At 48.4% G+C, this 27,631-nt stretch overlaps 1 protein-coding gene across 1 annotated transcript in view; it reads left to right on the top strand.

The window, feature by feature from the left end:
* Positions 1-25,052, top strand: part of nek3 (NIMA related kinase 3) — a 28,787-nt gene extending 3,735 nt beyond the window's left edge. Inside the window, exons 5-14 of the mRNA XM_046296327.1 lie at positions 643-726; positions 2,206-2,273; positions 2,957-3,043; positions 4,120-4,174; positions 11,486-11,686; positions 15,694-15,793; positions 18,518-18,706; positions 20,050-20,160; positions 23,580-23,697; positions 24,828-25,052. Coding sequence (XP_046152283.1) covers positions 643-726; positions 2,206-2,273; positions 2,957-3,043; positions 4,120-4,174; positions 11,486-11,686; positions 15,694-15,793; positions 18,518-18,706; positions 20,050-20,160; positions 23,580-23,697; positions 24,828-24,894 — 1,080 coding nt within the window. The 3' untranslated portion in view covers positions 24,895-25,052. The remainder of the gene's footprint in view (positions 1-642; positions 727-2,205; positions 2,274-2,956; positions 3,044-4,119; positions 4,175-11,485; positions 11,687-15,693; positions 15,794-18,517; positions 18,707-20,049; positions 20,161-23,579; positions 23,698-24,827) is intronic.
* Positions 25,053-27,631: the final 2,579 nt, after the last annotated feature.

The following is a 27,631-nucleotide window of genomic DNA, read 5'->3' as shown; positions in this document are numbered from 1 at the left end:
ATCCAACCCACAGAGCCATCCAAGCCAGCCGCACCAATGTGTCGGAGGAAACACTGTGCACCTGGCGACCTGGTTAGCGTGCACTGCGCCCGGCCCGCCACGGGAGTCGCTAGTGCACGATGAGAAAAGGATATCCCTACCGGCCAACCTACTGTGGCGGGCCGGGCGCAGTGCACGCTAACCAGGTCGCCAGGTGCACGGTGTTTCCTCCGACACATTGGTGCGGCTGGCTTCCAGGTTGGATGCGCGCTGTGTCAAGAAGCAGTGCGGAGTGTCTGTGTTGTGTTTCGTAGGACGCACTGCTCTCGACCTTCTCCTCTCCTGAGTCCGTACTGCAGTTGTAGAGATGAGACAAGACTGTAACTACCAATTGGATACCACAGAATTGGAGAGAGAGAAGAAAAAAAAAAGAGTACATTTTGTATTTATTTATTTTTTAAAGAGTTCAGTCGTATGGCTGTTGTTTTATTTTCATTAACGGTTTCCATCCATAACCGACAGTATCGCGTTTATATCTCGTTTATATCTCGTTTATATCTCGTTTATATCTCGTTTATATCTCGTTTATATCTCGTTTATCCCTAACTTGTTTATCCTCTGAAACAGGATCTCAGACTGTATTTCATGTCTATGTGTTACTAGATTCTGAAGTGGTTTGCTCAGATGTGTTCTGGTACGATGCACATCCATGACAAACGGATCTTACACAGGGATCTCAAGTCCAAGGTAAAGAGTGTTTACATGGCTACTGTTTCCGATTGGCAACGCATATATTTCCATATATTTCCATATATTTCCATATATTTAAAGGTCACAGTGTGAGTTGCAGACCTGTTCCTGTTGCTGGCATTTTTTGGACATTTCTCTTGAGGGGGAGAATGTGCCTAAAGAATAGATAATGAACAATATATTTTTTAAATCCTGCTATAACAATTGGATGTCTTTGGGTGTTTCAGTAAGCAATAATTTGATGCCTTCAAGTGTTTTAGACTACTTTATTCAAAAATATATATATATATATTTTTTTTTTGTCAGTCCACATGTCAATTGTAAGTGTAATTGTAAGTGTAATTGTAAGTGTAATTGTAAGTGTAATTGTAAGTTTAATTGTAAGTGTAATTGTAAGTGTAATTGTAAGTGTAATTGTAAGTGTAATTGTAATTGCGCCATTGTTATTTACCCAAGTTCTCTCTGAACTCCGAAAACCGTCCGCTTTGTTGTTGTCGACCTGATGCAGTAGTCTAGTGAGGAGAGAGTCTCTCAGACTGAAAGGAGAGAGGAGAGAGTCTCTCAGACTGAAAGGAGAGAGGAGAGAGTCTCTCAGACTGAAAGGAGAGAGGAGAGAGTCTCTCAGACTGAAAGGAGAGAGGAGAGAGTCTCTCAGACTGAAAGGAGAGAGGAGAGAGTCTCTCAGACTGAAAGGAGAGAGGAGAGAGTCTCTCAGACTGAAAGGAGAGAGGAGAGAGTCTCTCAGACTGAAAGGAGAGAGGAGAGAGTCTCTCAGACTGAAAGGAGAGAGGAGAGAGTCTCTCAGACTGAAAGGAGAGAGGAGAGAGTCTCTCAGACTGAAAGGAGAGAGGAGAGAGTCTCTCAGACTGAAAGGAGAGAGGAGAGAGTCTCTCAGACTGAAAGGAGAGAGGAGAGAGTCTCTCAGACTGAAAGGAGAGAGGAGAGAGTCTCTCAGACTGAAAGGAGAGAGGAGAGAGTCTCTCAGACTGAAAGGAGAGAGGAGAGAGTCTCTCAGACTGAAAGGAGAGAGGAGAGAGTCTCTCAGACTGAAAGGAGAGAGGAGAGAGTCTCTCAGACTGAAACATTCACACCATTCATATTACCAAAAGGATTTTCTAATAGCTCGGCTAGGTTGTGAAAAATCCCCCAATCCCCCCCTGGTTTAAGACTGCCGATAGATCAGCGTATTAACTCACCCATGTGATATTAGTGTGGCGCAATGACAGAATGACGCAATTTACCACCATCTGCCATCCTCTACCACAAACTGTTGCCGCCAAGGAGGCTCGAAACTTTTAATTTTGAGGAACCACTATGTATGTTTAAGACTATTTCTGAGGGGGGAAAAGAAAGCATTTTAAAGCTCTTTCACGTCATGTTTCGCCTCCTAAATCTGGTGATAGAATCGGTGCCAGTTGAAGTTCTCTTTTACTGTCCTTTTTTTTTTTCATCCATTTCCTTCTCGTTTCTCCTCAGAATATCTTCCTGACAGACGATGGGAGGGTGAAGCTGGGTGACTTTGGCTCAGCCTGTGTTCTAAACAGGTACCAGAAGATGCTTCGTGCGCTAATTCCGGTTCTATATTAATATAATTATTCACTGAGTATACATAACATTAAGAATAACTTCCTAATATCAAGTTGCACCCCCCACCCCTTTCGCCCTCGGAACAGCCTCAGTTTGTCGGGTCATGGACTCTACAAGGTGTTGAAAGCGTTCCACAGGGATGCTGGACCCATGTTGACTCTACAAGGTGTTGAAGGCATTCCACAGGGATGCTGGCCCCATGTTGACTCTACAAGCTGTTGAAAGCGTTCCACAGGGATGCTGGCCCATGTGGACTCCAATGCTTCTCACAGTTGTGTCAAGTTGGCTGGATGTCCTTTGGGTGGTGAACCATTCTGGCACCTACTACCATACCCTGTTTAAAGGCACTTAAATATTTTGTCTTGCCCGTTCACCCTCTGAACGACACACAATCCATGTCTCAATTATAAATCCTTCTTCAACCCGTCTCCTCCTCTTTCATTCTACACTGCTTTGAAGTGGATTTAACAAGTGACCTCAATAAGGGATCGTAGCTTTCACCTGGGTTCACCTGGTCAGTCTACGTCACGGGAAAAGAGCGGGCGTTCTTAATGTTTTGTAAACTCGATGTATGAAATAGTTTTATTTTTATTAGATGTTATTTCTCATTGCTTTTAACGTCCTGTATTCTGTGTCGCAGTGCGAAGGCCTACGCTCACACGTACGTAGGAACGCCTTACTATGTGTCTCCAGAGATCTGGGACAGTAAGCCGTACAACAACAAGAGGTAGGGTCATAATTACCTGTACTTTTATTTTACCTTTATTTAACCAGGCAAGTCAGTTAAGAACAAATTCTTATTTTCAATGAAGGACTGGGAACAGTGGGTTAACTGCCTGTTCAGGGGCAGAACGACAGATTTGTACCTTGTCAGCTCGGGGGGTTTGAACTCACAACCTTCTGGTTACTAGTCCAACGCTCTAACCACTAGGCTACGCTGCCGCCTCTACACTCTAACCACTAGGCTACCCTGCCACCTCTACACTCTAACCACTAGGCTACCCTGCCACCTCTACACTCTAACCACTAGGCTACCCTGCCACCTCTACACTCTAACCACTAGGCTACCCTACCACCTCTACACTCTAACCACTAGGCTACCCTGCCACCTCTACACTCTAACCACTAGGCTACCCTGCCACCTCTACACTCTAACCACTAGGCTACCTAACCACTAGGCTACCCTGCCGCCTCTACACTCTAACCACTAGGCTACCCTGCCGCCTCTACACTCTAACCACTAGGCTACCTGCCACCTCTACACTCTAACCACTAGGCTACCCTGACATCCCTATGGATCAATGATTATATTTAAGCAATAAGGCCCAGAGGAAGGTGTGGTAGATGGCTAATATATCATTGGCTAAAGGACACAGGACACAGCCCTGACACAGCCCATATACCACAACCCCCCCTGAGGTGCCTTATTGCTGTTATAAACTGGTTACTAACGTAATTAGAGCAGTAAAAATGTTTTGTCAACCCCGTGGTATACAGTCTGATATGCCACGGCTTTCAGCCAATCAGCATTCAGGGCTCGAACCACCCCGTTTATAATTCTGATTAACCCTACAATCTACTGTATCGAAGTAATATATATATATTTGTGAATTATCCATTTTGTAATAGTTTACATTTAGGGATGTGTGAACTCTGTCATTGTTACCGTGGTGTGTGTGTGTGTGTGTGTGTGTGTGTGTGTGTGTGTGTGTGTGTGTGTGTGTGTGTGTGTGTGTGTGTGTGTGTGTGTGTGTGTGTGTGTGTGTGTGTGTGTGTGTGTGTGTGTGTGTGTGTGTGTTACAGCGACGTGTGGTCTCTCGGCTGTGTCCTCTACGAGCTCTGCACCCTGCGACACCCGGTACTCACACACTCTCACACACTGTCTCTTCTGTCTAAATTGTGTGTACAGTGGTTCAGCTGACCCCTGAAAGAACCATTGTTTCATAGTGAGGGAAGGACGGTGTCTTCAGCAGAGTTGAATAAGGATGTGTCCCAGCCCAGGGAGATGTAGCTGTCTGGAGATGTAGCCTGTAGCTGTCTGGAGATGTAGCTGTCTGGAGATGTAGCCTGTAGCTGTCTGTCTGGAGATGTAGCCTGTAGCTGTCTGGAGATGTAGCCTGTAGCTGTCTGGAGATGTAGCTGTCTGGAGCTGTAGCCTGTAGCTGTCTGGAGATGTAGCTGTCTGGAGATGTAGCCTGTAGCTGTCTGGAGATGTAGCTGTCTGGAGATGTAGCCTGTAGCTGTCTGGAGATGTAGCTGTCTGGAGATGTAGCCTGTAGCTGTCTGGAGATGTAGCCTGTAGCTGTCTGGAGCTGTAGCCTGTAGCTGTCTGGAGATGTAGCCTGTAGCTGTCTGGAGATGTAGCCTGTAGCTGTCTGGAGATGTAGCCTGTAGCTGTCTGGAGATGTAGCCTGTAGCTGTCTGGAGATGTAGCTGTCTGGAGATGTAGCCTGTAGCTGTCTGGAGATGTAGCTGTCTGGAGATGTAGCCTGTAGCTGTCTGGAGATGTAGCTGTCTGGAGATGTAGCCTGTAGCTGTCTGGAGCTGTAGCCTGTAGCTGTCTGTCTGGAGATGTAGCCTGTAGCTGTCTGGAGATGTAGCTGTCTGGAGATGTAGCCTGTAGCTGTCTGTCTGGAGATGTAGCCTGTAGCTGTCTGTCTGGAGATGTAGCCTGTAGCTGTCTGTCTGGAGATGTAGCCTGTAGCTGTCTGGAGATGTAGCCTGTAGCTGTCTGGAGATGTAGCCTGTAGCTGTCTGGAGATGTAGCTGTCTGGAGATGTAGCCTGTAGCTGTCTGTCTGGAGATGTAGCCTGTAGCTGTCTGGAGATGTAGCTGTCTGGAGATGTAGCCTGTAGCTGTCTGGAGATGTAGCCTGTAGCTGTCTGGAGATGTAGCCTGTAGCTGTCTGGAGATGTAGCTGTCTGGAGATGTAGCCTGTAGCTGTCTGGAGATGTAGCCTGTAGCTGTCTGGAGATGTAGCCTGTAGCTGTCTGGAGATGTAGCTGTCTGGAGATGTAGCTGTCTGGAGATGTAGCCTGTAGCTGTCTGGAGATGTAGCCTGTAGCTGTCTGGAGATGTAGCCTGTAGCTGTCTGGAGATGTAGCTGTCTGGAGATGTAGCCTGTAGCTGTCTGGAGATGTAGCTGTCTGGAGATGTAGCCTGTAGCTGTCTGTCTGGAGATGTAGCCTGTAGCTGTCTGGAGATGTAGCCTGTAGCTGTCTGGAGATGTAGCCTGTAGCTGTCTGGAGATGTAGCCTGTAGCTGTCTGGAGATGAGCCTGTAGCTGTCTGGAGTAGCTGTCTGGAGATGAGCCTGTAGCTGTCTGGAGATGTAGCCTGTAGCTGTCTGGAGATGTAGCCTGTAGCTGTCTGGAGATGTAGCTGTAGCTGTCTGGAGATGTAGCTGTCTGGAGATGTAGCCTGTAGCTGTCTGGAGATGTAGCTGTCTGGAGATGTAGCCTGTAGCTGTCTGGAGGAGCTGTCTGGAGATGTAGCCTGTAGCTGTCTGGAGATGTAGCCTGTAGCTGTCTGTCTGGAGATGTAGCCTGTCTGGAGATGTAGCTGTCTGTCTGGAGATGTAGCCTGTAGCTGTCTGTCTGGAGATGTAGCTGTCTGGAGATGTAGCCTGTGTCTGGAGATGCTGTCTGGAGATGTAGCCTGTAGCTGTAGCTGTCTGGAGATGTAGCTGTCTGGAGATGTAGCCTGTCTGGAGATGTAGCCTGTAGCTGTCTGGAGATGTAGCTGTCTGGAGATGTAGCCTGTAGCTGTCTGTCTGGAGATGTAGCCTGTAGCTGTCTGGAGATGTAGCCTGTAGCTGTCTGTCTGGAGATGTAGCATGTAGCTGTCTGTCTGGAGATGTAGCTGTCTGGAGATGTAGCTGTCTGGAGATGTAGCTGTCTGGAGATGTAGCCTGGAGATGTAGCTGTCTGGAGATGTAGCCTGTAGCTGTCTGTCTGGAGATGTAGCCTGTAGCTGTCTGGAGATGTAGCCTGTAGCTGTCTGGAGATGTAGCCTGTAGCTGTCTGGAGATGTAGCTGTCTGGAGATGTAGCCTGTAGCTGTCTGTCTGGAGATGTAGCCTGTAGCTGTCTGGAGATGTAGCTGTCTGGAGCTGTAGCCTGTAGCTGTCTGGAGCTGTAGCCTGTAGCTGTCTGGAGATGTAGCCTGGAGCTGTAGCCTGGAGCTGTCTAGAGCTGTAGCCTGTAGCTGTCTGGAGCCGTAGCCTGGAGCCGTAGCCTGTAGTCGTCTGTCTGGAGCCTGTAGCCGTCAGTCTGGAGCTTGTAGCCATATGTCTGGAGCCTGTAGCCAATTGTCTGGAGCCGTAGCCTGGAGCCGTAGCCTGGAGCAGTAGCTGTCTTGAGCCGTAGCCTGTAGCCGTCAGTCTGGAGCCTGTAGCCATTTGTCTGGAGCCTGTAGCCAATTGTCAGGAGCCGTAGCCTGGAGCCGTAGCCTGAAGCCATAGCCTGTAGCTGTCTTGAGCCGTAGCCTGTAGCTGTCAGTCTGGAGGCTGTAGCCGTCAGTCTGGAGCTTGTAGCTGTCTATCTGGAGCCATAGCCTGCAGCTGTCTGTCTGGAGCCATAGCGTGTAGCTGTCTGTCTGGATCCGTAGTCTGTAGCTGTCTGGAGCATGTAACTGTCTGCCTGTCTATCCTGTAGCTTTCTGGAGGCGTAGCCTGTAGCTGTCTGGAGCCTGTAGCTGTCTATCTGGAGCCGTAGCCTGCAGCTATCTGTCTGGAGCGGTAGCCTGTAGCTGTCTGTCTGGAGCTGTAGCCTGTAGCTGTCTGGAACCTGTAGCTTTAGCCTGTAGCTTTCTGTCTGGAGCCGTAGCCTGTAGCTGTCTGGAGCCTGTAGCTTTAGCCTGTAGCTGTCTGTCTGGAGCCGTAGCCTGTAGCTGTCTGTCTGGAGCCGTAGCCTGTAGCTGTCTGTCTGGAGCCGTAGCCTGTAGCTGTCTGGAGCCTGTAGTTTTAGCCAGTAGCTTTCTGTCTGGAGCCGTAGCCTGTAGCTGTCTGTCTGGAGCCGTAGCCTGTAGCTGTCTGGAGCCGAAGCCGTAGCCTGTAGCTGGCTGTCTGGAGCCGTAGCCTGTAGCTGTCTGGAGCCGTAGCCTGTAGCTGTCTGGAGCCGGAGCCTGTAGCTGTCTGGAGCTGTAGCTGTCTGGAGCTGTAGCTGTCTGGAGCCGTAGCCTGTAGCTGTCTGTCTGGAGCCGTAGCCTGGAGCCGTAGCTGTCTTGAGCCGTAGCTGTCTTGAGCCGTAGCTGTCTTGAGCCGTAGCTGTCTTGAGCCGTAGCTGTCTTGAGCCGTAGCTGTCTTGAGCCGTAGCCATCTGTCTGGAGCCTGTAGCCAATTGTCTGGAGCCGTAGCCTGCAGCTGTCTGTCTGGAGCCATAGCGTGTAGCTGTCTGTCTGGAGCGTAGCCTGTAGCTGTCTGGAGCCTGTAGCTTTAGCCTGTAGCTTTCTGTCTGGAGCCGTAGCCTGTAGCTGTCTGGAGCCTGTAGCTTTAGCCTGTAGCTGTCTATCTGGATCCGTAGTCTGTAGCTGTCTGGAGCATGTAACTGTCTGCCTGTCTATCCTGTAGCTTTCTGGAGGCGTAGCCTGTAGCTGTCTGTCTGGAGCCATAGCCTGTAGCTGTCTGTCTGGAGCTTTAGCCTGTAGCTTTCTGTCTGGAGCCGTAGCTGTCTGGAGATGTAGCTGTCTGGAGATGTAGCCTGTAGCTGTCTGTCTGGAGATGTAGCCTGTAGCTGTCTGTCTGGAGATGTAGCCTGTAGCTGTCTGGAGATGTAGCCTGTAGCTGTCTGGAGATGTAGCTGTCTGGAGATGTAGCCTGTAGCTGTCTGGAGATGTAGCTGTCTGGAGATGTAGCCTGTAGCTGTCTGGAGATGTAGCCTGTAGCTGTCTGGAGATGTAGCTTTCTGGAGGCGTAGCCTGTAGCTGTCTGTCTGGAGCCATAGCCTGTAGCTGTCTGTCTGGAGCTTTAGCCTGTAGCTTTCTGTCTGGAGCCGTAGCTGTCTGGAGATGTAGCTGTCTGGAGATGTAGCCTGTAGCTGTCTGTCTGGAGATGTAGCTGTCTGTCTGGAGATGTAGCCTGTAGCTGTCTGGAGATGTAGCCTGTAGCTGTCTGGAGATGTAGCTGTCTGGAGATGTAGCCTGTAGCTGTCTGGAGATGTAGCTGTCTGGAGATGTAGCCTGTAGCTGTCTGGAGATGTAGCCTGTAGCTGTCTGGAGATGTAGCTGTCTGGAGATGTAGCCTGTAGCTGTCTGTCTGGAGATGTAGCCTGTAGCTGTCTGGAGATGTAGCCTGTAGCTGTCTGTCTGGAGATGTAGCCTGTAGCTGTCTGTCTGGAGATGTAGCCTGTAGCTGTCTGTCTGGAGATGTAGCTGTCTGGAGATGTAGCTGTCTGGAGATGTAGCTGTCTGGAGATGTAGCTGTCTGGAGATGTAGCTGTCTGGAGATGTAGCCTGTAGCTGTCTGGAGATGTAGCCTGTAGCTGTCTGGAGATGTAGCCTGTAGCTGTCTGGAGATGTAGCCTGTAGCTGTCTGGAGATGTAGCTGTCTGGAGATGTAGCCTGTAGCTGTCTGTCTGGAGATGTAGCCTGTAGCTGTCTGGAGATGTAGCTGTCTGGAGCTGTAGCCTGTAGCTGTCTGGAGCTGTAGCCTGTAGCTGTCTGGAGATGTAGCCTGGAGCTGTAGCCTGGAGCTGTCTAGAGCTGTAGCCTGTAGCTGTCTGGAGCCGTAGCCTGGAGCCGTAGCCTGTAGCCGTCAGTCTGGAGCCTGTAGCCGTCAGTCTGGAGCTTGTAGCCATATGTCTGGAGCCTGTAGCCAATTGTCTGGAGCCGTAGCCTGGAGCCGTAGCCTGGAGCAGTAGCTGTCTTGAGCCGTAGCCTGTAGCCGTCAGTCTGGAGCCTGTAGCCATCTGTCTGGAGCCTGTAGCCAATTGTCTGGAGCCGTAGCCTGGAGCCGTAGCCTGAAGCCATAGCCTGTAGCTGTCTTGAGCCGTAGCCTGTAGCTGTCAGTCTGGAGGCTGTAGCCGTCAGTCTGGAGCTTGTAGCTGTCTATCTGGAGCCGTAGCCTGCAGCTGTCTGTCTGGAGCCATAGCGTGTAGCTGTCTGTCTGGAGCTGTAGCCTGTAGCTGTCTGGAGCCTGTAGCTTTAGCCTGTAGCTGTCTGGAGCCGTAGCCTGTAGCTGTCTGGAGCCTGTAGCTTTAGGCTGTAGCTGTCTATCTGGATCCGTAGTCTGTAGCTGTCTGGAGCATGTAACTGTCTGCCTGTCTATCCTGTAGCTTTCTGGAGGCGTAGCCTGTAGCTGTCTGGATCCTGTAGCTGTCTATCTGGAGCTGTAGCCTGCAGCTGTCTGTCTGGAGCTGTAGCCTGTAGCTGTCTGGAACCTGTAGCTTTAGCCTGTAGCTTTCTGTCTGGAGCCGTAGCCTGTAGCTGTCTGGAGCCTGTAGCTTTAGCCTGTAGCTGTCTGTCTGGAGCCGTAGCCTGTAGCTGTCTGTCTGGAGCCGTAGCCTGTAGCTGTCTGTCTGGAGCCGTAGCCTGTAGCTGTCTGGAGCCTGTAGCTTTAGCCAGTAGCTTTCTGTCTGGAGCCGTAGCCTGTAGCTGTCTGTCTGGAGCCGAAGCCGTAGCCTGTAGCTGTCTGGAGCCGAAGCCGTAGCCTGTAGCTGGCTGTCTGGAGCCGTAGCCTGTAGCTGGCTGTCTGGAGCCGGAGCCTGTAGCTGTCTGGAGCCGGAGCCTGTAGCTGTCTGTAGCTGTAGCTGTCTGGAGCTGTAGCTGTCTGGAGCCGTAGCCTGTAGCTGTCTGTCTGGAGCCGTAGCCTGGAGCCGTAGCTGTCTTGAGCCGTAGCTGTCTTGAGCCGTAGCTGTCTTTAGCCGTAGCTGTCTTGAGCCGTAGCCATCTGTCTGGAGCCTGTAGCCAATTGTCTGGAGCCGTAGCCTGGAGTCGTAGCCTGAAGCCATAGCCTGTAGCTGTTTTGAGCCGTAGCCTGTAGCTGTCAGTCTGGAGCCTGTAGCCGTCAGTCTGGAGCTTGTAGCTGTCTATCTGGAGCCGTAGCCTGCAGCTGTCTGTCTGGAGCCATAGCGTGTAGCTGTCTGTCTGGAGCGTAGCCTGTAGCTGTCTGGAGCCTGTAGCCTGTAGCTTTAGCCTGTAGCTTTCTGTCTGGAGCCTTGGCCTGTAGCTGTCTGGAGCCTGTAGCTGTCTATCTGGATCCGTAATCTGTAGCTGTCTGGAGCATGTAACTGTCTGCCTGTCTATCCTGTAGCTTTCTGGAGGCGTAGCCTGTAGCTTTCTGGAGGCGTAGCCTGTAGCTGTCTGTCTGGAGCCATAGCCTGTAGCTGTCTGTCTGGAGCTTTAGCCTGTAGCTTTCTGTCTGGAGCCGTAGCCTGTAGCTGTCTGGAGCCTGTAGCCTGTAGCTTTAGCCTGTAGCTGTCTGTCTGGAGCCGTAGCCTGTAGCTGTCTGTCTGGAGCCGTAGCCTGTAGCTGTCTGTCTGGAGCCGTAGCCTGTAGCTGTCTGTCTGGAGCTGTAGCCTGTAGCTGTCTGTCTGGAGCCGTAGCCTGTAGCTGTCTGGAGCCGAAGCCGTAGCCTGTAGCTGTCTGTCTGGAGCCGTAGCCTGTAGCTGTCTGGAGCCGTAGCCTGTAGCTGTCTGGAGCTGTAGCTGTCTGGAGCCGTAGCCTGTAGCTGTCTGTCTGGAGCCGTAGCCTGGAGCCGTAGCTGTCTTGAGCCGTAGCTGTCTTGAGCCTTAGCCATCTGTCTGGAGCCTGTAGCCAATTGTCTGGAGCCGTAGCCTGTAGCTGTCTTGAGCCGTAGCCTGTAGCTGTCAGTCTGGAGCCGTAGCCTGTAGCTGTCTGGAGCCTGTAGCCTGTAGCTTTAGCCTGTAGCTTTCTGTCTGGAGCCTGTAGCTTTAGCCTGTAGCTGTCTGTCTGGAGCCGTAGCCTGTAGCTGTCTGTCTGGAGCCGTAGCCTTTAGCAGTCTGTCTGGAGCCATAGCCTGTAGCTGTCTGTCTGGAGCCGTAGCCTGTAGCTGTCTGTCTGGAGCCGTAGCCTGTAGCTGTCTGTCTGGAGCCGTAGCCTGTAGCTGTCTGTCTGGAGCCGTAGCCTGTAGCTGTCTGGAACCTGTAGCCTGTAGCTGTCTGTCTGGTGTTTCCAGGAGTCCTCCTAAACCTCTGTTCTCCCTCCCCGTCTCAGTTCCAGGCTCCTAGTTGGAAGAGTCTGATCATGAAGGTGTGCCGTGGTTCCTACCCTCCTCTTCCCCAACACCTGCCCTATGAGCTGCACTACCTGGTCAAACAGATGTTCAAGACCAACCCCAAAGACCGTCCGTCCCTCCACACCATCCTCACGTCTCACCGCGTAGCCGGTCTCCTGCACCGACACCTGCCCAACAAGGTACTGCATGTCGGCCCAGTTCAGAACCAAATCCCCTACCCACCAAACACCACCCCCTACCCACCAAACACCACCCCCTACCCAGGAGACACCACCCCCTACCCAGGACACACCACCCCCTACCCACGAGACACCATCCCCTACCCACGAGACACCATACCTACCCACGAGACACTACCCACGAGACACCACCCCCTACCCACGAGACACCATCCCTACCCACGAGACACTACCCACGAGACACTACCTACGAGACACCACCCCCTACCCAGGAGACACCACCCCCTACCCAGGAGACACCACCCCCTACCCAGGAGACACCACCCCCTACCCAGGAGACACCACCCCCTACCCAGGAGACACCACCCCCTACCCAGGAGACACCACCCCCTACCCAGGAGACACCACCCCCTACCCAGGAGACACCACCCCCTACCCAGGAGACACCATCCCCTACCCACGAGACACCATCCCCTACCCACGAGACACCATCCCCTACCCACGAGACACCATCCCCTACCCACGAGACACCATCCCCTACCCACGAGACACCATCCCCTACCCACGAGACACCATCCCCTACCCACGAGACACTACCCATGAGACACCACCCCCCTACCCACGAGACACCACCCCCTACCCACGAGACACCAACCTTACCCACGAGACACACAGGAGACACCACCCCCCCAGGAGACACCACCCCCTACCCAGGAGACACCACCCCCTACCCAGGAGACACCACCCCCTACCCAGGAGACACCACCCCCTACCCAGGAGACACCACCCCCTACCCAGGAGACACCACCCCCTACCCAGGAGACACCACCCCCTACCAGAGCATGTGAGGTGGAGTTGAGGGGTCGGAAATCCCGCTCATCGCTCGTGGAGTGTTGCTTCTATCCATTCATTAAAATCAGAATTTAACCAAAAACGAAGCTACTTTTTTTGTGGCTACCTAGACCTACCATTTGGGTTTTGAAGTATTGAAACCAAACCATATGATTTGGTGATTTTGAAAATTATTTTAATTAACATGAGACATGTGAATGGAAGAAGTGCTCGTCATTTCAAACAAGGAGCCGAAGAAGCAACAAAAATGAACGATTTAGGCTATGCTATTTCAATTATAATAATAATAATAATAATATATGCCATTTAGCAGACGCTTTTATCCAAAGCGACTTACAGTCATGTGTGCATACATTATTTCAAGGCTATAGCCTACAAAAGAAAAACATTGTGAAGAATTTGTGAGTGCGCTACACTGGCGGATGGCAGGGAGTCGGGGACATTAAGCGCACATCATTTAAACAACATTTTGTTGTATTAAATCATTATAGTCTATATATAGGCTGTGACTGAAATTAAGCCAAAAAAATACCTTGTTAGGCTGAGTGCCTTTTGAATTCATTTTTAGAAACACCAATTTGTCCGGAGTCTGTGGCTTCAGGCTCACGGGATGGTGGCTTCGAGAGCAGGACAGCGGAGGAGAATATCCTCTCCTCACTTACAGAGCCACTTGGGAATGATAAACACCCTTTTGACCACTCTTGCCAGGCTGTTTTAAATTGTATTTGATCTATAATTTCTTTCTATAGGTAGGCCTAAATGTTTTTAGGTAAAATACCCCGATCAAAAATCGAAAGCTCCTAAATGTTGCACTATTGTATAGATAATAGAACACAAATTAACGAACGGTTTAAGAGGTCTAATTGTTTTGTTTATAAATACTTTGCTGCAATGACACACACTTTAGTTATCTACCCACCTCGTTCCTCTCTTTCAGCATGTGCACGTAGTAAGTACACCATCACGCGTCTTTTCAGATTCCACAATGATTCTTTAGTTGTGGACATTAAATCACCGCACTCCCTCTCTTTAGTAGTGGACATTACATCACCGCACTCCCTCTCTTTAGTAGTGGACATTACATCACCGCACTCCCTCTCTTTAGTAGTGGACATTACATCACCGCACTCCCTCTCTTTAGTAGTGGACATTACATTACCGCACTCCCTCTCTTGGTCTCTTGGTCTCATCACCGCACACCCCTTTTTCTCCCCAAATTAGATATTTTCTCATCGCTTCAACTCTCCGACGGGAGGCGAAGTTGGAGTCGTGCGTCCTCCGAAACATGACCCGCCAAACCGCGCATGACTCCACCTTCGATTTCCATCGGGGCGTTGAAGCGCCGATCCACCAGGAGTCGCAAGAGCGCGCGACGAGCCAAGTAAAGCCCCCCCCCTGGACAAACCCTCCCCTAAAGCAGGGGATGCTGGGCCAAGTTTGCACCTCCCTATTGGACTCCCGATCACGGCCGGTTGTGACACTTGCGGTCGGAGGCCGAACAGTTACCTTATCAGGATGCTCTCGATGGTGCAGGACTTTTTTTAAAGATCTGGGGACTCATGCCAAATATTTTATCAGTCTCCTGAGGGGGGAAAATTGTTGTCGTGCCCTCTTCCCGACTGTCTTGGTGTGTTTGGACCATGATAGTTTGTTGGTGATGTTAATGGGGGCCTGTAAGGCCCTCCGTTTCTTATATCTCATAGTCCACGATTAGCTCCTTTGTCTTGCTCACGTTGAGAGAGAAGTTATTGTCCTGGCACCACATGGCCAGGTCTCTGACCTCTTCCCTATATACTCTCATCATTGTCGGGGATCAGGCCACTGTTGTGCTTTCAGTCAACTTAATTATGGTGTTGGAGTTGTGCTTGGCCACGCAGTTGTGGGTGAACAGGGAGTACAGGAGGGGACTGAGCACGCACCCCTGGGGGGCCCCAGTGTTGAGGATCAGCGTGGCAGATGTGTTGTTACCTACCCTTACCACCTGGGGTGGCCCGTCAGGAAGTCCAGGATCCAGTTGCAGAGGGAGGTGTTTAGTCCCAGGATCCTTAGCTTAGTGATGAGCTTTGAGGGCGCTATGGTGTTGAACGCTGAGCTGTAGTCAATGAACAGCATTCTCACATAGGTGTTCCTTTTGTCCAGGTGTGAAAGGGGAGTGTGGAGTGCAATAGAGATGGCATCATCTGTGGATCTGTTGGGGCGGTATGCGAATTGGAGTGGGTCCAGGGTTTCTGGCATGCTGGTGTTGATGTGAGCCATGACCAGCCTTTCAAAACACTTCATTGCTACTGACGTGAGTGCTACGGGTCGGTAGTCATTTAGGCAGGTTACCTCAGCATTCTTGGGCACAGGGACTATGGTGGTCTGTTTGAAACATGTTGGTATTACTGACAGGGTGCAGGTTGAAAATGTCAGTGAAAGACACAGTTGGTCCGTGCATGTTTCTGCCTGCCTTTCCTCTGTTTCTGTCTCTCTCTGCTTTGCTCGGTCTCTTTGCTAATAATGCAAGTGTGTGTTCAGTCTTCGGTCTGTTGGGAAGTAGAGTATCCTGGCCTATTCACGGCACCACCTTCGAGGATACAGCGGTGTCTTTGGGTCGGTCTTGCGAGGTTAGACCCGCTCGATATTACAATATGAAACCAGTAGCCTTTATGGATTTCCCTTTTCATACATAATGGAATGTGGCCTCTTGAAAGTGCCCTTGACTGTAGCAAGTCTGTCTGTTAAGCTTACACAACGTTTTAGAAGAAACCTTCTTCTCTGGAGATATGAACGAGCATTTTACTGGTCTGTAAAGGCATGAGGTTTCTGAAGAGGCACTTAAACGTTCAGGCGACCAGAACTGTCAATTAAAATAATCTTGAGCTGCTGCTGTACGCAGGCCAATCTCTCCTGAAAAAAATTTTTTTTTTAAAGTTTGTTAAATATCAAGACATTTAGTAGAAATAAAACACATCTAGCTACCATACCATTGAAAAACCACACAGCAGCACATCAATTAGCGATGTTTATTGTTGTCGGGGGGAGGGAATACATTGTGATGAAATGTAGAATTGACCATTTAAAATCTTCTGTCTGTCTCTGTCCGTCTCTGTCCGTCTCCGTCCGGTAGCTGGTAGTATGTTTCTGATTCAGCGTGTTGCTTTCTGGATCTGTAGGAGTCGGAGAGGAGAACAGGGAGATGGAGGAGAGAGGAGGGGGAGAAGGTGGCCTCACTCCTGGGGCAGAAGACCCTCATCACAGGCTCTACCCTGGAGGGTAAGGAGACAATTAAGACCCAGTCAGATGTGGTATTCATTTTCGTAGTGAGATTGAACTGCAGGGTCCTAGTGTGATGAAGAGCAGGTTGAGTAGGAAATTAAACAGCATTTATCATACATTTTACAACCTGTTATTCTTTACATACCAATGCAAATATGGTAATACTTTATTTTACTGTGTGTGTGTGTGTGTGTGTGTGTGTGTGTGTGTGTGTGTGTGTGTGTGTGTGTGTGTGTGTGTGTGTGTGTGTGTGTGTGTGTGTGTGTGTGTGTGTGTGTGTGTGTGTGTGTGTGTGTGTGTGTGTGTGTGTGTGTGTGTGTATATATATACATATATACACAAACTACTACATATTTACAATATATTACACGGTAGAGTGGTAATAGCAGTCATAACCTATGAATTACTGTGTTTCTGTGAGATTCATTTGAATTAAACTAAACATTTTAATCCATCCTGTCTCTCCATGTAGGACTAGTCCTTTAAGCCTCTCATGGTAAAAGTGTCCTTGTGTGAAAAAGTTGTAAAAAAATGAATATGCCAGACACACCCCTAGATAGGTACTGCAACAATGCTTGACACACCCCTAGATAGGTACTGCAACGATGCTTGACACACCCCTAGATAGGTACTGAAACGACCCCTAGATAGGTACTGAAACGATGCTTGACACACCCCTAGATAGGTACTGAAACGATGACACACCCCAGATAGGTACTGACACACCCCTAGATAGGTACTGAAACAATGCTTGACACACCCCTAGAGGTGCTGGTGACACACTAGATAGGTACTGAAACAATGCTTGACACACCCCTAGATAGGTACTGAAACAATGCTTGACACACCCCTAGATAGGTACTGAAACAATGCTTGACACACCCCTAGATAGGTACTGAAACAATGCTTGACACACCCCTAGATAGGCCCTCTCACTGAAACATATGAGAATGTAGTGTGGAAGACAGTCTATATATACATACACTCATGGCCAAAAGTTTTGAGAATGACACAAATATTAATTTTCACAAAGTCTGCTGCCTCAGTTTGTATGATGGCAATTTGCATATACTCCAGAATGTTATGATGAGTGATCAGATGAATTGCAATTAATTGCAAAGTCCCACTTTGCCATGCAAATGAACTGAATCCCCCAAAAAACATTTCCACTGTATTTCAGCCCTGCCACAAAAGGACCAGCTGACATCATGTCAGTGATTCTCTCGTTAACACAGGTGTGAGTGTTGACGAGGACAAGGCTGGAGATCACTGTCATGCTGATTTGAGTTCGAACAACAGACTGGAAGCTTCAAAAGGAGGGTGGTGCTTGGAATCATTGTTCTTCCTCTGTCAACCATGGTTACCTGCAAGGAAACAGGTCATTGCTTTGCACAAAAAGGGCTTCACAGGCAAGGATATTGCTGCCAGTAAGATTGCACCTAAATCAACCATTTATCGGATCATCAAGAACTTCAAGGAGAGCGGTTCAATTGTTGTGAAGAAGGCTTCAGGGTGCCCAAGAAAGTCCAGGAAGGGCCAGGACCTTCTCCTAAAGTTGATTCAGCTGTGGGATCGGGGTACCACCAGTACAGGGCTTGCTCAGGAATGGCAGCAGGCAGGTGTGAGTGCATTTTTTTTACCTTTATTTAACTAGGCAAGTCAGTTAAGAACAAATTCTTATTTTCAATGAAGGCCTGGGAACAGTGGGTTAACTGCCTGTTCAGGGGCAGAACGACAGATTTGTACCTTGTCAGCTCGGGGGTTTGAACTTGAAACCTTCCGGTTACTAGTCCAACGCTCTAACCACTAGGCTACCCTGTCGCATTTGCACACACAGTGAGGCCAAGACTTTTGGAGGATGACCTGCTGCCAAGACGGGCAGCAAAGAAGCCACTTCTCTCCAGGAAAAACATCAGGAACAGATTGATATTCTGCAAAAGGTACAGGGATTGGACTGCTGAGGACTGGGGTAAAGTCATTTTCTCTGATGAATCCCCTTTCCGATTGTTTGGGGCATCTGGGAAAAAAGCTTGTCAGGAGAAGAAACAGTTTGGTAACGAACAATGCCTTTTCCAGCATGATGGAGCACCTTGCCATAAGGCAAAAGTGATAACTAAGTGGCTCGGGGAACAAAACATCTATATTTTGGGTCCATGGCCAGGAAACTCCCCAGACCTTAATCCCATTGAGAACTTGTGGTCAATCCTCAAGAGGCGAATGGACAAACAAAACCCCACAAATTCTGACAAACTCCCATCATTGATTGTGCAAGAATGGGCTGCCATCAGTCAGGATGTGGCCCAGAAGTTAATTGACAGCATACCAGGGCAGATTGCAGAGGTCTTGAAAAAGAAGGGTCAACACTGCAAATATTGACTCTTTGCATCAACTTCATGAAATTGTCAATAAAAGCCTTTGACACTTATGAAATGCTTGTAATTATACTTCAGTATTCCATTGTAACATCTGACAAAAATATCTAAAGACACTGAGGCAGCAAACTTTGTGGAAATTAATATTTGTGTCATTCTCAAAACTTTTGTGTGTGTGTGTGTGTGTGTGTGTGTGTGTGTGTGTGTGTGTGTGTGTGTGTGTGTGTGTGTGTGTGTGTGTGTGTGTGTGTGTGTGTGTGTGTGTGTGTGTGTGTGTGTGTGTGTGTGTGTGTGTGTGTGTGTGTGTAATATAAGGAAGTTGAACGTGTTTGATCATGTCTTCATACAGGTCTGGAGATCTGTGTGGCCCCTACTGAGGTCCCTGCTGAGGCCCCTGCTGAGAGCAGCACCAGTAGCGAGCATTGTGGCCCTCGTAGACAGTGGGCCCCAGGCCCCTCAGACACAGCTCTACAGGTGTTGGCTAACACAGACCTCCTCTCCTCTGGGAGTCTGGCAACCACAGGCCAGACACATTCAGGTATGCAGGTACTCTCAATGAGACAGGCCAGGCACACCCCTAGATAGGTACTGAAACAATGCTTGACACACCCCTAGATAGGTACTGAAACAATGCTTGACACACCCCTAGATAGGTACTGAAACAATGCTTGACACACCCCTAGATAGGTACTGAAACAATGCTTGACACACCCCTAGATAGGTACTGAAACAATGCTTGACACACCCCTAGATAGGTACTGAAACAATGCTTGACACACCCCTAGATAGGTACTGAAACAATGCTTGACACACCCCTAGATAGGTACTGAAACGATGCTTGACACACCCCTAGATAGGTACTGAAACAATGCTTGACACACCCCTAGATAGGTACTGAAACAATGCTTGACACACCCCTAGAGATAGGTACTGTAAACAATGCTTGACACACCCCTAGATAGGTACTGAAACAAAACTAGATAATGCTTGACACACCCCTAGATAGGTGAAACTGAAACTAGATAGGTACTGAAACAATGCTTGACACACCCCTAGATAGGTACTGAAACAATGCTTGTGAAACTGAAACCTAGATAGGTACTGAAACAATGCTTGACAAACCTCTAGATAGGTACTGAAACAATGCTTGACACACCCCTAGATAGATAGGTACTGAAACTGAAACAATGCTTGACACACCCCTAGATAGGTATGAAACAATGCTTGACACACCCCTAGATAGGTACTGAAACCATGCTTGACAAACCTCTAGATAGGTACTGGAACCATGCTTGACACACCCCTAGATAGGTACTGAAACGATGCTTGACACACCCCTAGATAGGTACTGAAACAATGCTTGACACACCCCTAGATAGGTACTGAAACGATGCTTGACACACCCCTAGATAGGTACTGAAACGATGCTTGACACACCCCTAGATAGGTACTGAAACGATGCTTGACACACCCCTAGATAGGTACTGAAACTATGCTTGACACACCCCTAGATAGGTACTGAAACGATGCTTGACACACCCCTAGATAGGTACTGACACACCCCTAGATAGGTACTGAAACCCCTAGATAGGTACTGAAACCATGACCCTAGATAGGTACTGAAACTATGCTTGACACACCCCTAGATAGGTACTGAAACGATGCTTGACACACCCCTAGATAGGTACTGAAACGATGCTTGACACACCACTAGATAGGTACACTCAAACAACGTAGAGTGAACACCCACCGTGTATAATTGCAATAAACATTCGCCTCCCGTCGGAGCCCTCAGATTTCCACTATTCAATCAAATAAAACGTATTTAAAAATATATATATATATTTTTTTAAACTGTCAATATTTCCATTAATTCTGTAGAGAACAGAGAGCGGAAACGATGGGACAGGAGTCCACCAGAGAAGCTACTGAGACTGTTAGAGAAAGCCCAGCTCTCCACCGCTTTCAGAACCTACTCCATACACACAGAAGGTAGGTCCCGCTTTCCAGAACCTACTCCATACACACAGAAGGTAGGTCCCGCTTTCCAGAACCTACTCCATACACACAGAAAGTAGGTCCCGCTTTCCAGAACCTACCCCATACACACAGAAGGTAGGTCCCGCTTTTCAGAACCTACTCCATACACACAGAAGGTAGGTCCCGCTTTTCAGAACCTACTCCATACACACAGAAGGTAGGTCCCGCTTTTCAGAACCTACTCCATACACACAGAAGGTAGGTCCCGCTTTCCAGAACCTACTCCATACACACAGAAGGTAGGTCCCGCTTTCCAGAACCTACTCCATACACACAGAAAGTAGGTCCCGCTTTCCAGAACCTACTCCATACACACAGAAGGTAGGTCCCGCTTTCCAGAACCTACTCCATACACACAGAAGGTAGGTCCCGCTTTCCAGAACCTACTCCATACACACAGAAGGTAGGTCCCGCTTTCCAGAACCTACTCCATACACACAGAAAGTAGGTCCCGCTTTCCAGAACCTACCCCATACACACAGAAGGTAGGTCCCGCTTAGAGGGGAATCTTTCTAGAAAACACTTAAGGTATAATTGACTTGTCTACCACATGGTTGGTCATGCGTTCTGTGAAACCTTATTTCTGATTGACAGGAATTGTAATAGATGATCGATGTATGACTTCCCAAGTGATGTAGATCTCTCAACAACCTTGATAGTGATAGGCGCAGTTACGCCTCTTCCATTTGCTTCAATCTCTACTGTTATGACTTACTGTAACGTTCTACCACAGCTATTTAAAAGCTATGATACACTACATGACCAAAGATATGTGGACACCTGCTGGTTGAAAATCTCATTTCAAAATCATGGACATTGACATGGAGTTGGTCCCCCCCCCCCCCTTTGCTGCTATAACAGCCTCTACTCTTCTGGGAAGGCTTTCCACTAGATGTTGGAACATTGCTGTGGGGACTTGTTTCCATTCAGCCGCAAGAGCATTAGTGAGGTCGGGAACACTGATGTTGGGCGATTAGGCCTGGCTTGCAGTCGGCGATCCAATTCATCCCAAATGTGTTCGATGGGGTGGAGGTCAGGACTCTGTGCAGGCCAGTCAAGTTGTTCCACACCGATCTCGACAAACCATTTCAATATGGACCTCGCTTTGTGCACATTGTCATGCTGAAACAGGAAAGGGACAGTTTTCATGATTTTGCAGGAGTTTCATATTATTAGTTTCAAATCAAATCAAATTTTATTTGTCACATACACATGGTTAGCAGATGTTAAATGCGAGTGTAGCGAAATGTTCAGTGCAAGTCCTCTCCCGCCAAATTCAAAAACCAAGGCAGCACTGAAGATGAGAGATTCGTTTCCGCATGGCTAGCAGCTAGCAAGTTTTATTTCTAAAAAGGAGGATGCGAAATGTCATCAGACGAGAGATTTGTTTTCGCATGGCGAGCAGCTAGCAAGTCTTTTATTTATTTTTTATTTCAGGAGGATGCAAATTGTCATCAGCAAAGAAAAATCTTGGCAGGCTTTATGTGATTGTTTGCCCAACAAAGACACAATCATTTCAAAGATAAATTGACCTTTGGCCTTTGTCTGCCAGAACTGTTGACTGGTGTGTTTATACTCGAGATGGTTGAAAATGTCAAGGAGCTGCAAACTGTAGCGTAAAAAAAAAACGTTTTTAGTTGAACTGTTTAGTGTGGCTCTTGATGAGAGCGGATGTGATTAACGGTTGTTGTAAGATACTGTGACTCAGAGCAGGTAGGTGAGGAGGTAGGTGAGGAGGTAGGTGAGGAACTGCCTTGTAGATGTAGCAAAAGCCTTCACAGATCATTTTGAGGAGAGGAGGTGACGATTAATAAAAACCTATTCGCTATTACAACTGACGGTGCGGCAGGGTAGCCTAGTGGTTAGAGTGTAGAGGTGGCAGGGTAGCCTAGTGGTTAGAGTGTAGAGGTGGCAGGGCAGCCTAGTGGTTAGAGTGTAGAGGTGGCAGGGTAGCCTAGTGGTTAGAGTGTAGAGGTGGCAGGGTAGCCTAGTGGTTAGAGTGTAGAGGTGGCAGGGTAGCCTAGTGGTTAGAGTGTAGAGGTGGCAGGGCAGCCTAGTGGTTAGAGTGTAGAGGTGGCAGGGCAGCCTAGTGGTTAGAGTGTGGAGGTGGCAGGGCAGCCTAGTGGTTAGAGTGTGGAGGCGGCAGGTTAGCCTAGTGGTTAGAGTGTGGAGGCGGCAGGGCAGCCTAGTGGTTAGAGTGTGGAGGCGGCAGGGCAGCCTAGTGGTTAGAGTGTGGAGGTGGCAGGGCAGCCTAGTGGTTGCAAGTTGGAGGCGGCAGGTTGCCTAGTGGTTAGAGTGTGTTCTGCCCCAGAACAGACAGTGGTAACCCACTGTTGGACTAGGCCGAAAGGTGGCACAGATCGAATCTCCGAGCTGACAAGGTACAAATCCGTCGTTCTGCCCCTGAACAGACAGTTAACCCACTGTTCCTAGGCCGTAGCTGGCACACAGATCGTCTGTCTATAACTGGCACACAGATCGTCTGTCCGTAACTGGCACACAGATCGTCTGTCCGTAGCTGGCACACAGATCGTCTGTCCGTAGCTGGCACACAGATCGTCTGTCCGTAGCTGGCACACAGATCGGTCTGTCCGTAGCTGGCACACAGATCGGTCTGTCCGTAGCTGGCACACAGATCGTCTGTCCGTAACTGGCACACAGATCGGTCTGTCCGTAGCTGGCACACAGATCGGTCTGTCCGTAGCTGGCACACAGATCGTCTGTCCGTAGCTGGCACACAGATCGGTCTGTCCGTAGCTGGCACACAGATCGTCTGTCCGTAGCTGACACACAGATCGGTCTGTCCGTAGCTGGCACACAGATCGGTCTGTCCGTAGCTGGCACACAGATCGGTCTGTCCATAGCTGACACACAGATCGGTCTGTCCATAGCTGACACACAGAAGAAATGGTGGGGTAAATTGGTACCCCTGGTCTAGAATGTAATTTGGTCTACCACTGCTCTTTAAAGCTACAGTATGATGATGATGAGAGTTGTGCTGCTATATCAACATGACTACTACCCTGACCCTGTGGTAGCCAAGTGGTTATGAGCGTTGGCCCAGTAACCCGAAAGGTTTCTGGTTTGAACCCCAGAGCCGACTAGGTGAAAAATCTGTCGATGTGCCCTTGAGCAAGGCACTTAACCCTAATTGCTCCTGTAGGTTGCTCTGCTAAATGACAAAAAAAAAATGGCATGATATGATCAATAACGATTGACACATGACGAGCCTTCGTGCGGTTGGTTTGATGCAGGACTAGGCACTAATTTATCGGGTCCAAAGTAGGGCCCTAGAATGTAGGGAACGGGGCCTTGTCCCACACTACATAGGGTAAAGGGTCCGATTTGAAACGTGTCCCTCTCCCCCCCAGGTGAAGACCCTCTGGTAGGCCCCCTGTCCCGGGGAGGAAGGGACGACACAGACGGACCGACAGCTGGACAGACAGAGGATGAAGAACGGCTGCAACCACGCTCTGACGACGAAGATACGTGAGTCCTCCTGGAAGCCCATTGGCCAGACCAGACATATTGTGTATTCCACCAAATGGAACCCTATTCCCTATATAGTGCACTACTTTTGACCAGAGTCCTATGGAACCCTATTCCCTATATAGTGCACTACTTTTGACCAGAGTCCTATGGAACCCTATTCCCTATATAGTGCACTACTTTTGACCAGAGTCCTATGGAACCCTATTCCCTATATAGTACACTACTAATGACCAGCCCTATGGAACCCTATTCCCTATATAGTGCACTACTTTTGACCAGGGCCCTATGGGCCTGTACACTATGAAGGGAATAGGGTCTACTTTGGGACAGACACAGAGAGTAGGAAGTAATATAACCATTAGACCATTAACCATAACAAGCTAAAAGGCAGTAAATGCTCATTTGGTCAAAAAATGAGTTAATGTCATTTTTGGCTACATTTTAAATACATGCTTAATCATGTAGACAAGTATCCTGCCTCTATTGTGTTTTGGAGAAAATGGGGGTCATGTTACTGTGAAACCAAGGTAAATAAAATCCTCAGTTCCACACTGGGGCGGCAGGGTAGCCTAGTGGTTAGAGTGTTGGACTAGTAACCGAAAGGTTGCAAGTTCGAATCCCCGAGCTGACAAGGTACAAATCTGTCGTTCTGCCCCTGAACAGGCAGTTAACCCACTGTTCCTAGGCCGTCATTGAAAATAAGAATTTGTTCTTAACTGACTTGCCTAGTTAAATAAAGGTTTAAAAAAATTTTTAAAGATCAGTTACTGCCTTTTTGCTTGGTAGGGCAGTATTGGGCAGTATTGGTAGGGCAGTATTGGTAGGGCAGTATTGGTAGGGCAGTATTGGTAGGGCAGTATTGGTAGGGCAGTATTGGTCCCTCTGATGCATTGAATGAGGTAAATAATATGTTTCAGTCATATTGACCAGTCCATACCCATCCATTCTGTGAATATTATTTCTCTAATTTAGGCATGTATGCATCAGAGTAGGAGTGATGATTTTTAGGATGAGTTGTGTCCTTTTTAAATAACAATGAATATGATTGCATGGACAGGGGGGGGTCCATGGGGAGCTTGATACATACAGTGCCCTGTTTTCTAACAGTCCCCATGTCCTATTCTCAGAGACTTTGAAGAGGACTGTCCCTGTGACTGGATGGAGGAACTAGAGCAGATGTCTATGGACCACTGATACCTAGCGGTCTGCCTAGCTAGCGGTCTGCCTAGCTAGCGGTCTGCCTAGCTAGCGGTCTGCCTAGCTAGCGGTCTGTCTGTCTAGCTAGCTAGCGGTCTGTCTGTCTAGCTAGCTAGCGGTCTGTCTGTCTGTCTAGCTAGCGGTCTGTCTAGCTAGCGGTCTGTCTGTCTAGCTAGCTAGCAGTCTGTCTGTCTAGCTAGCTAGCGGTCTGTCTGTCTAGCTAGCGGTCTGCCTACCTAGCTATGTCCACTGTCTACAGGATGTCCATTACAGTAGTCTACGGTGCCTTGGGAAACTATTCAGACCCCTTTTACTCATTCCACATGTTGTTATGTTAAAGCTTTGTTCTAAAATTGATTAAATCGCTTTTTCCCCCTCATCAATCTAAACACAATACCCCATAATGACACCACAATACCCCATAATGACATCACAATACCCCATAATGACATCACAATACCCCATAATGACGTCACAATACCCCATAATGACGTCACAATACCCCATAATGGCATCACAATACCCCATAATGACGTCACAATACCCCATAATGACATCACAATACCCCATAATGGCATCACAATACCCCATAATGACATCACAATACCCTATAATGACATCACAATACCCTATAATGACATCACAATACCCTATAATGACAAAGAAAAAACTGTATTTTAGACATTTTTGATAAGTATTCAGACCCTTTACTCAGTGGTTTGGTGAAGCACCTTTGGCAGCAATTACATCATCGAGCCCTCTTGGGTATGATGCTACAAGCTTGGCACACCTGTATTTGGGGAGTTTCTCCCATTCTTCTCTGCAGATCCTCTCAAGCTCTGTCAGGTTGGATGTGGAGCGTCGATGCACAGCTATTTTCAGGTCTCTCCAGAGATGTTCGATCGGGTTCGAGTCCGGGCTCTGGCTGGGCCACTCAAGAACATTCAGAGACTTGTCCCGATGCCACTTCTGCGTTGTCTTGGCTGTGTGCTTAGGGTCGTTGTCCTGTTGTAAGGTGAAACTCCCCCCCCCAGTCTGAGGTCCTGAGTGCTCTGGAGCAGGTTTTCATCAAGGATCTCTCTGTACTTTGCTCTGTTCATCTTTGCCTCGATCCTGACTATTCTCCCAGTCCCTGCCGCTGAAAAACATCCCCACAGCATGATGCTGCCACCACCTTGCTTCACCAAAGGGATGGTGCCAGGTTTCCTCCAGACGTGATGCTTGGTATTCAGGCCAAATATTTCAATATTGGTTTCACCAGACCAGAGAATCTTGTTTCTTATGGTCTTAGAGTCTTTAGGTGCCTTTTGGCAAATTCCAAGCAGGCTGTCATGTGCCTTTTACTGAGGAGTGGCTTCCGTCTGGCCACTCTACCATAAAGGCCTGATTGGTGGAGTGCTGCAGAGATGGCTGTCCTTCTGGAAGGTTCTCCCAGGTTCTCCCGACACAATCCTGTCTCGGAGCTCTACAGACAAATTCCTTCGACCTCATGGCTTTGGTTTTTACTCTGACATTCACTGTAAACGGTGAGACTTTATATAGACAGATGAGTACCTTTCCAAATCATGTCCATTTAATTGAATTTATCACAGGTGGACTCAAATCAAGTTGTAGAAACATCTGGGAAGATCAAAATCAAATATAATGGTAATAGTCACATGCACATAATACAACACTACACCTTACATTGAAATGCTTTCAATGGAAACAGGATAAACCTGAGCTCAATTTTGAGTTTCATAGCAAGGGGTCTGAATACTTATGTAAATGAGGTGCTTCCGTTTTTTTATACTGTATATACATTTGCAAACATTTCTAGAAACCTGTTTTCACGTTTTGTAATTATGGGGTAATTGTGTGTAGCTAGATGAGGGGGAAACAAGTATTTAATATATTTTAGAATAAGGTTGTAACGTAAAAAAAATGTGGGAGAAGTGAAGGGGTCCTATTTAGGCTGTCTGTCCACTACACTAGTCTGTCTGCCACAATACACGCTGTCACAATACAGGCTGCCACAATACACGCTGTCACAATACACGCTGCCACAAAACACACAGATTGCATTCCATCTTATCTATTACATATGAATGACTAAATGACAGCACTTTAATACAACTGAAACGAGACAACAAACTTTTATTTTCCTGTGGGGGATGTTCATTTGATTTCCATAAAGATCATTTACATTACAATGGAGGCCTTCGGCATTCACTCCTTTCCAGAGCGGCCTACAATCAATCAGTCTGTTCAACGACAGTAGATACATCAACTAGCGCAATCACTGTACAGGAGAATCCTTCAAACACCCAGCTGTCTGCAAAATCAATACTAGTAAGTGTAAAGGCAAAGATAAGTACATATCAACATGTGTGTTTCATTCAGGAAAGCCCTTTTTATTACGGTGATTGTCCGTAATGAATAGCTGCATGGAATTTACAGTGCAGTTCTGTTCTGAACTTTACTCCTTCCTGATCACGAGGGTCATATTCATTAGTGCACACAGTACTGAAACGTTTTTACAACTGAAAACAAGTGGGGGTTTTTATGGGCCAAGTTCAGTTAGTCTCTCCCTGTTTCAGCCCTTCAGGTAGTCCCTCCCTGTTTCAGCCCTTCAGGTTGTCCCTCCCTGTTTCAGCCCTTCAGGTAGTCTCTCTGTTTCAGCCCTTCAGGTTGTCCCTCCCTGTTTCAGCCCTTCAGGTAGTCCCTCCCTGTTTCAGCCCTTCAGGTAGTCCCT

Source organism: Oncorhynchus gorbuscha, linkage group LG13 (assembly GCF_021184085.1).
Source record: "Oncorhynchus gorbuscha isolate QuinsamMale2020 ecotype Even-year linkage group LG13, OgorEven_v1.0, whole genome shotgun sequence".
Classification (NCBI taxonomy): domain Eukaryota; kingdom Metazoa; phylum Chordata; class Actinopteri; order Salmoniformes; family Salmonidae; genus Oncorhynchus; species Oncorhynchus gorbuscha.
This window is presented reverse-complemented; position numbering and strand designations above follow the sequence as displayed.